The sequence below is a fragment of the Phaethon aethereus genome, assembly GCF_964289735.1.
Source record: "Phaethon aethereus genome assembly, chromosome: 1".
NCBI lineage: Eukaryota > Metazoa > Chordata > Aves > Phaethontiformes > Phaethontidae > Phaethon > Phaethon aethereus.
The window spans coordinates 122,572,350-122,581,981 of NC_138575.1; the positions used below are offsets into that span (position 1 = coordinate 122,572,350).

General features: G+C 53.1%; 1 protein-coding gene across 1 annotated transcript in view; it reads right to left on the reverse strand.

Moving 5' to 3' along the window:
• Positions 1-4,057: 4,057 nt before the first annotated feature.
• The window catches only part of CBS (cystathionine beta-synthase), a gene marked incomplete at both ends in the record, with an annotated part of 6,056 nt that continues 481 nt past the window's right edge, over positions 4,058-9,632 (reverse strand). The window contains 5 exons of the mRNA XM_082014087.1: positions 4,058-4,155; positions 6,448-6,532; positions 7,303-7,411; positions 7,945-8,079; positions 9,342-9,413. Coding sequence (XP_081870213.1) covers positions 4,058-4,155; positions 6,448-6,532; positions 7,303-7,411; positions 7,945-8,079; positions 9,342-9,413 — 499 coding nt within the window. The remainder of the gene's footprint in view (positions 4,156-6,447; positions 6,533-7,302; positions 7,412-7,944; positions 8,080-9,341; positions 9,414-9,632) is intronic.

The window sequence follows — 9,632 nt, forward strand, 5'->3', positions numbered from 1 at the left end:
CGCTGGTTACCTGCAGGGTGGCCGGCCGGGCGGGACGGGCGCTGGGGTGCGGTGCGGGACCCTGAGCGGCGCCTCTGGTCTTCAGCCCACAGCCCGGCTGGGCCCTCTATTTATGCGCTGCTGGTCGTGGCTCCATGATGAAACACTGGTGGGGGGGAGACGGAGGACGTGGGGAAGCCTCCGTAACACAAACGGTGGCTGGGCAGGGCCAGCGAGATGCTTATCTTGCTAGCGGTGTTGGTTTAGTCCGTCTGACTGCAGACTAATCTGGCATCTCCCAGACGTCTGCAGGTCTGTCACCTCACCCCACACCCCTCTTTGCAGACTCCAGCCAGGGTTTCTGAAGAGTCAGCACCCCCCTGCGCTTCGCAGGCTGCCGGGGGCACAGATGCCGGTGTCCAGAGGGAAAGCAACATGACTTAAAAGCTCTAGCGAGGCAGCACAGCTGAGGGGTAGCAGCTCCAGGGCTGCGATGCTCCCCCTCAGGAGCCGGAGGTGGGCATGGACCTTCTTGGGGTACCTGTTCTACCCCTGTCGCCCCGCAGCTTCCTGGGGCAGGGCAGCCCTCCCACGCCACATGCTTGACAGCCACCATTTGAAGCGCATTAGGCCCTGCAAGGTTGTTTTCCTGTGGATTAAGCTGCAGGGAGGCCAAGGCCACGTATCCCCAAGGAGGAGGTTTGCATGAGTTTCACGTGTGGGCGTAACACGTGTGCACGTGTGCCCTGGCTGGCGTGGGCAGCCCGAGCTCCCCTGGGGCCATTCGCTCCCTGGTGTGAAAACGTCTTAGCTTGATGTACTAATGACCTTGTTGGAAATGAGCCCCAACGCTGCAGAGCAGTGGGACGAAGAGCAGGTACATCTTGCAGCAGATGGGGCTGTGGGGAACAGCAAGGGTTTCGGGAGCACACACGCACCCCTGTGCACACACACGTGCACCCCTCGGAGCAGGAGGTGTTGGGAGGAGAGCGTGGGCTGGCGCTGCAGGACCAGGGTCCGTCTCCTGCACCAGAACTGGGCGCCGCGCTCAGGGCAGTGGGACGGGGTGCTGCCCGGCCCTCACTCTCCTCCCACTGCTCTCTCGCGGCTCCTTGAGCCCGAAAATCCCCGTTCCTCGGGCAGATATGGGGGACACCCGGACCCCGCTGCGCCCACGAGCACCAAGCCGTGGCGAGCGCCGTTGGGCAGCCGCCTCTCACCGGATGTGGAAATACTGACAGGGCCTTGATGGCCAGGGAAGGGAAACGAACTCGAAAGACCAGTTATCTCGAAGGGGCTGTCGCTGCCGCAGGGCAGCCCCGGGGACGTGGAGAGAAGGGACCACGGGCGGCGGGTGCAAGGCTCGGCTCCCTGTCCCACTGCTGCCACCGAGGCTGTGTACGGGCGCGTCTTTACAGCTCCTGCAGGGTTTTCTGCTGGCAAGGCAAATGGGAGCTCCTCCCCTGCTTGCTGAGGCCTTTCCCACCCCAGAGACCCGGCTGGCAGGATCGCAGCAGCCGGTCCCTCGCACCACCCCGTATGCCCACCCCAGCACCCCGGGGTGCCGGTGGGGCAATGCTCTGCCCTGATGCGTGCTGCGGACCGCGTCTGCAGCCCCAGGGTCACGGCCCGTGGCAAACTACGGCAGACGCAATGCCGACGTGACTGGCCAGGGCAATGCCACCCTCAGATGTGCCTGCTGGGAGCAGCCCCCGGGGGCTGGGGCCGGGGGCCTTGGGAGCACCTCGGTGAGGCCGATTCCGGCCCAGGTGGAGCAATCCCAAAACATCCGGAGCTCATGCCCAACTTTATGAGTTCCTACACTCATAGATAACATACAGAAGCCGTTGCAAATACTCGTGGTTACTCCAGCAGTTACTTCACCTTCGCTGAAGTGCAGCTGTCCGTCCCATAGCCTGCCTGCGGCTGGCGGCCACCACCCCACAGCGCTTGGTACTGCTCGACCGAAAGGAGAGCTGTCTGGAGCGCTTGTTTGCACGCACACGCACACGCAGCAGCAGCCTGAAGCTCCCATTCCTGCTGCAAAGCTCTCGAGTGTGACCCCGGCCCCGGCACCTCAAAGCTTCCCTAACCCCTGGGAGAGACCTGCCCAGCATACAAGGACTCATTTCCATGTGCACTTAGAGGGGCTTGTTCTGGGGCAGGGTGGCAGCGGTCTCCAGGTACAGGCAGGTCACCCCCTCGAAGGTGCCCATGTCTTTGGGGCAGCCCAAGGAGTCTGTCTCACACCTGACCTTAAAACTGAGGAGCTGCCTTTGGGACAAGAGCCGTCCCACTGGGGTACTCGCATAGGAGGTGGAAGATCTGGGGGTTGGAGGGGAGAATCCCAACCCCCAGTGAAGGGGACCTCCCCACAAAATGATACATGCCCCTGGGCTGTCAGGTGGAGGCAGATCTCTCCTCCTTCTCTTGCAGCCAGGCCTGCTGCACAGGAGAACATATTACAGTTAGGGTCATCAGGAAGGGTCTGGCATGTCCCCGGCTTCAAAGTGGACCGGGTTCAGCCTGGGTTCTGCGCTTCGTTGAGTTACGGGGCATTTTAAGACTTACTCATCTGAGTTTGGAATACATGCATGGACTAATATCCTTCAGTTTGCAATCGAGTTGCTAAAATAAATACAGTACAATGAGGTTGATCTAATCTGTTTTTACTTTTTCTGGACAAATATGGTTATTCTTCAAGCAAAAACTTACAGAAGATCTGATATAGCTTGTGTCACTCAGGGAACAAAAGACAGCGGAGACTCTTTTCCTAAATATAAATACTTCAGCATTCTATAATTTAATAAAAGTCTCATATAAACTAAATTAGATTGAAAATATGGGCTAGCCAAAATCGGAATTGGTTGTTGTCCCCTTGGAGCAGCTCCCGAGACATATGGAAAGACTGCAGAGCTCTTACGTGTTTTGGGAGCAAGACCCCCAAGCTGGGTTTCAACAGTGCTTCAGTTTGGTCCCACAGCCCTCCTTTCACATTTGCTTTTATGTTTTTTGCAGCTATGGCACATGGCTCTTCTGATCTTCGTTATCAGTTCCTGGAACATAATACTCTGACAGCAAAATTACGATCAGCCTCTCCTTTGCCTCTACCCCTCGATAACGAGCTCTCAGGATGCATATTCATGAGACGACTGTTACAGGACATGGGCATGCAGCCGTAGCCCCTCTCTCAGTTACTGTATCATGAGAATGAGTCTTCTTGAACGGGTTCGGTTCACTGCTCCCTCCCGCGGAACCATGTGCGAGACCCCCAGTGCCACCAGCTCCCCCAGGAAGGTGCTTTCCAAAGGCCAGTTGCTACTACAGGAGCAATCATTCCCTGCCAGCCCAGCACCTTGTCTCCCCTGCCCATCACAGCCCTTGGCTCTCCCTTCCTGCCCCTGCTGCCTGCGCCTGCCCAGCTCCCCACTTTTCATGTACCTGGGTGCCATGTCCCACCCACCCCCCTCCTCATCGCTCCTCTGGGGCCCTCCCCTCGCCCCTTCACCCAGGGGAGGAAGAAGCTGCCTCCTTGGCCCCCAAAGGGAGCCAGGGGTGAGGAGGAGAGTGTCCTGGGGGGTGCCTGCAGCCCTCCCTCCGCGGGGTGGAGAGGAGCAGGAGGGTGCAGCTGTGATGTGGTTTGCTGCCAGCCCTCAAGAAGGCTGGAGCTTCTCATGGTGGAGACAGGCTCCAGCCCCAGTGGGACCAGGGTGACTACGACACCGGCAGTGCATACGTACCTACTGCTGGCACACACACCAAAACCCCCACCTGCTACAATCTGGGCAGTAACAACCATCCCCATCCCGTCCTTACTCCCCACGTTACCTCTCCAGCCCTGGGAAGCTCCATGTAACCACACATGGCTATTAAATGCAATTTCTTTAGTTATCTTCTCTTTAGTGATATTCTGGGTGGCATTGAGTGGACAAACGGTTATTACATTACGATTTTCACCTAGTCATTTGGAGAAACTACCTAATCAGACCTGAAAGCACCCTCAGCCGGGTGGTTCAGGCTTGGGGGGTGCAGCTGGCCCTGCCAGAGGAGCGGAGGTGGGTGCACCCAAGCTGCTGTGCTACTTCTTGTCATTTCTGCTGACGAAGGTGAGGAGGTCCATCGCTGTGACCACACCAAACACCATCTGCTTCATGAAGGAACTGCCATTTCCATTGACTGCAAGCACAGAAAATGCCAGTTTAGTGGGGAAAAAAAAGAAGGGAAAAGAACCCCCCCCCCCAGTTGTGCAGAGACTGCTATTGGTTAATTAAGGGAAAACCCTAACGGGGACAGCAGCTGTCTCTGCTCTGCCTCAAAAGCAGTGACTGACACAGCCTCCGCTGGGTTACTGGGATCACGTCAGGGAGGTTTTAGCTGCAGATAATGCACTCCTTACCAGAGCAGGAAACTTAATTTCCCAGTTGTTTTTACCCAGCCTCTCTTCCAGACCTGCTTCTGTCACCACAAAACTTTTCAGGCTGTAGTAATGGGACTCTTTAAAAGCAGCAGCGAGACGCTTTCTGCTCTGTTCTCATAAGGTCCTGCACCACTATTAATAAAACAGCATTGCAACAATTGCTTTAACTGAGAAATGTTTTCTTAAATAAAAACAAAACTAGCCTCCAGAGTCCAACCACGAGATAAAATACAAGCTCCAAAGGTGTGGGAAGAAAGTAATAAATAAAGGGGTAACTGTGATGGCATTAAACCAGCAGATCTGGAAAAGAAAATGGGTGTTGTTTAAAAACCAGAGCAAGAGGCACTGTGTACAGCTGGCTGATATTTTTGGTGGACGCTATCTAATTTGTGGACACCATTTAATTTATATCAAAATGTGATACAAAATAGATTTTCACTATTTTATGACAACATAGCTGAGAAAGGAAATTCTGCCTAGCATTATTTTTGGTGAGAGAACTGGAAACGTGCATCAAAGGCAGTTTTGAATGAGAGACCTCTGTTTGCAACGTTTTTGTGGGAGCACGGCTGGACTCACAAGCCAGCTTTAGAGCTGATGGGGCTTTGGGGCGGCAGGCCACGGAGATACAAGCAGAGGGGCTGGGATGTTTGCACACGGTGGGTTTCGGAGGCCCTGAGTTCAGCGGGCAGCGCTTTGCTGGCAGTTGGTACAGCACAACGTTACATGTTGCTCACCACAGGAATGCTTTGCATGTTCAATGTGTAATCCCATCAAATCAACATAATTACACCTTTCAGCTCTAATTTAGAAGACCTAAATATGGGTCTTCTGACTGCTTTTTCATGTTGCTAACATTTAAAACAAAGCAACTCCCTCAAGATAAGGCCAAATCTGTATTTCTAGAATTTTTACGGTATAATTGTACTGGAAAGGTGTGTTAGGTCAGATTTGCAGAGCAGCACCTGCCACCATACCTGTTTTGGTCAGAGGAGCAGCAAAGTGAGATCCCTGCTGCCATCAATGTGTCAGCAACCCTCATGCTGACGTGGTGCTACTGCACGTGACTCTACTGAGCCAGATTGCTTCAGCGGGGAGGAGGTGGCTGTACAGGAGTTTGAGAATAAACCAAAGCTGCTGGTACGGCCGCTCTATTGGACTAGTCTAATGATGCTCCTGAATTGGCAGAGTGTCCCTATATCCAGCCATGGTCCAGGTGAGGCTCATACACGGATGCCCCAGGCTGCACGCATCAGCGTGCGTTGTGCCTCCTGACTCCTGACTCATGTGCCTCTGCCACAGGGCTCGCTCACGGTCCAACACATTTGCTTTCAGTTTTCTCAGACTTACACTGGACCTTCAGGGTAGGTGTCTGACAGCACCCAGCCCTTTAAGGCCCCTTAGCATATCAATTTACCCAGACTGCTTGGGGCGTAAGGACATCTTTTGGCTGCATCTCCAGAGGCGGCAAGTGGGAACAATGATGTTCAGAGAAGATGGCACAGCCTCTGGGCACGCACAGCAGAAATTCTTTAAGCAGTGGGATGCAGACTGTGTGGTTTGTTCCCTTGCACTTACATGCCTGAATACCACCTAAGCTTTGTCTTATGTGCCCAAATGCTCCTTTCGACCTTGCCCTTGGGATACTAAGTCTACGGAGATCCCTAACTCGCCCCTTGTTTCCTCTGTTGCCCACAACCAGCAAGGCAGTGATTTGAATTCAAGGCTAAGAAACTCAATGAGTACTAGATAGAGGCTTGAGCCTACAGCTGTGCAGCAAAGGCGGTGCAGCCCCAAGCTGCTGCCTGCAGTCCACCTCGGCTGTCAGAGGAGGGGACAAAATGAGATCCCTAATGAATACCTTCCCAAGTCCAAAAGTTGACAGTTCCAGGGCTTTGCAGAGCCATGGGGCAGAAATCCTTCCTGCAAAGGCTCAGGGGCTGCATATGTGGAGCAGCCACGCTGATACCTACCAAGCTCAGTCTGAGAATTTCCCTCTTCCCTCTCAAACATTCATGCAAAGCCCGTACAGTGCTGCTGCAGATACCTACACTGCATTTGCTCGTGTACAACGATAGCGAAATGGTCGTTCTCCAGGATGCAGGAAAGCTTCCCGAGGCTGTCCTCCAGGCCAATCTAAATAGGACAAAAAGAGACATTTTATGTGTCACCACATTTTAAAGGACAGCGGTGGGGGGCCTGAGTCCTGCCTCTGACTATGGCTGTGAGTGGGCAGGGTGGCACCCCACTGGACTAGGATCAGGTACGCCTCATCGGCCTGCACTGTTTTGGGGAGATGGGAGGGGCTGTAGGCAACTTGGCCAAACCTGGCTTTGCTGTAGCTGAACTACAGTGCTGTCTCCCCCCAAGCCCAAAGGGCCTCTGTGGGCAAGTATGGGGGTGACAGCTCCAGCTCCCCTAAACCACCATCCATTTACCTCACTCCAGCTCTGAACTGCCAATGGCCATCTGACACAGGTGTCCCTCCCCTGCACACCCACAGGACCTGCCCTGTGTCCCGTCAGAGCCCTGTTGTATGGACATCCCTATTGTCCCAGCCCTGCCGAGCCCTGGCAATGTCTGGGCTCTTCTTTCAGAGGGTGCTGGTCCCCTGGCTGGACGAAATCCTCTGACAATGTCAGAATGGGGGTGGACATTCACGCGCTTTGCTCCTGGCATGAAAGGTCCCATGTCTGAACCCCACAGGCTCAGAAGCGTTTTTGCAGCTGCCTGTCCTTAATCTCATCTCCACAACATCCCCATTGCCCTCCCCACTTCTCTCCCCCTTCACCTCTCTGGCTTTTCATTGACCTCTTATCTCAGCTCCTCTCACACCTCAAGGTGGTGGTACACCTCTCCCCTGCTCCCCATCCCCAAACAGCAGTTGACACCAGCCACAGTGGTACCTTTGAGAACTGGTCATAGATGACCTTCGTAACAGGGTCTGAGAACTGTGTGTTTCCAGCCAGCACCGAGGTGAGGGTGTTGCTGAGGGTCACCATTCCTAAAATAAGCCTGCAGAGGAACAAGGAGTTTTCCAAAAGGTCAGACCTGAGGTAATGCACATGTTTAGGGGCTGAGCTGCTTGCCCTTCAAGTCAGCAACTAAATTGCTGCTGCTGTCAGCAGGAGGCACCAGCCTTCTCATCTGAGCAGGACAAGAAGATCCTTGTCCTCACCAAGCTGTTGGTTTAACAGTAAAGTCTGCTATTTTGGTCCAGGACTTAGCAGCTGGGAGAAGGAAAACTTACGGGCTCTCCAGTTGCTTATCTCTCTGCTCTCACCTCTCGTCTGGCCTCCCCTTGCCCGTGCATTGATCCAACCTCTGTCTGGTAGGCACTGGATTTGGCTTTGACCTTAGCTAGCTCATTTACAGAGAGATTTCTTGATGAATCTTCACAGAGGCAGATGGTATTTTAAAAATTTGCATCACAGAATCCAGTACAAGTGCCCCATCACTGGATAAGTAAACTGGACTTTCTCTTCAGCTTCATCATGGCTGCTTTTCCCATGTGAATGGCCATCTCTCTAACGAGTAAAAATAGTTACCCCGATTCAGCAACAACAGGAGCCTGGTCGTAGCCTTTCTCCTGGAGGATCTCAATTGCCTTTTGACAGCTGACTTCTGGGAGGAGAATGAGAGGGGCTGAGAGATTCAGTTTCTGCACCTTGATGTTCCACCACCTGTTGAAAGACAAATGGCAGCACCAAGCTGCTACTCTTCTGCGCAGCTGTGGGCCTTGCTCAGGGAGGCAAGGCCAGTAGAGATGAGACCACCCACACAGAGATATTCTTCCTGCCTGCAAAGCTCGCCTCACTCCTGTCCCCAAAGCAGTGATGCTACAAGTCCACCATGGCCAGGTCTTGTTGAAGCCAAGCTTTCCCTATGCCCGGTGTTCATACCCAGAGGCAGGGCTGAGGTCAGCAGTCAGCAAGGTGCTGAGCTGTCCTGAATCCAAGGAAGCTACTGAGGGCTTCACTTCAAGCTCATGAGTGGAGGCCTACCAGTTTTACTTCTTTGGTTTGTATCCTTGGTCCTCAAAATGCAGCATTTGCCGCTCCTCCAGGAGAGACCCTGGCAGAGATACTTGTGTGACTTATGAGGGACAAGCTATGCGTTTTTCCTGGGGACCACAGGCAACTCCCAACTCATCTCAGCCCTTCGTCCTTGCAGAAAAGGCAGGGCAATGCTGGAGGCTAGAAGGGCCAAGAGCAGTTCTAACCGGGCATGAAAGTCCTTGGAAATGTATTAAGTTTTTAGGAAATAGTTTGCAATAAACTTCGGTCATAGTAACCTAAAGGAGCAAGTGACATCCATAATACCTGCTGTCTTTAAAGTGAGACTAGGTGCTTTCTAAACAACCAGCATTTGCCCAGTCGCATGTCAACTGGCATCAGTAGTTTGTTTGCCTGTGATTCCCTGCCTTGAGGGGACTCTTTCCCCATGGCATGCAAGAGACAGCCAAGTTGGTCATCTTTGCTGGCCCGCAGCCCTGGAAAATGGAAATTTATTGTTCCCTGTCTGAAAAGACCTCTGGAGCTGTCTGAAAGGGTGCTTGCTACAAGAGGGACCCATCTCCCTGCTGGCCTGATGTTCCTTTGAGCATCAGCTGTGGACTAGAGAGAGGAGGTTTTGAGTGGAGCTAGATGTCCACCTGAGCCGTTCTGCTCAGCAGGGTTTAGGTGGCCTGGACAATGACTGCCACATGGGAGCGGATCGGCAGCTTCGGGACAGAAATGGCTCCTTTATAGACTTAGATTGAAGAACTGGCATATCTAACCACTCAAAAGAAAGGAGCTGACATTACAGCCTCCCCAGAGGGATCTGGACCTAACTGCATTTTTTCTAAATACTGAATGATAATACTTTCCTTTGAAGATAACAATTTCCAGACTCAGAAAGCTGATTCCCTTATCAGCATTTATATCGGCGGAAGTTGTCTTACCAAGGCTTGTGCTCCTGGACGTCATTTAGGAAACCATTTTTTATCATCCACTTATCATTCAAAAATTTGGACCTAGAAATCACCAACAAAGAGCAAGTCTGTGAGCCTTCCAGAAGAAGTCGTGCTTTGTTTCATGCACTAGACCGCAGCACTGCCCCAGGGCTCCCATGATTTTTGCAGCTGGCTGCTTTTAGCCCCTTTTAAGGTCAATGGGAGCTGCGGGTGCTCAGTAACTCTTAGAAGCATGCCAGCTATTTGCCTTCCTAACTTTAGGCGTGCAAGTTCAAAAAC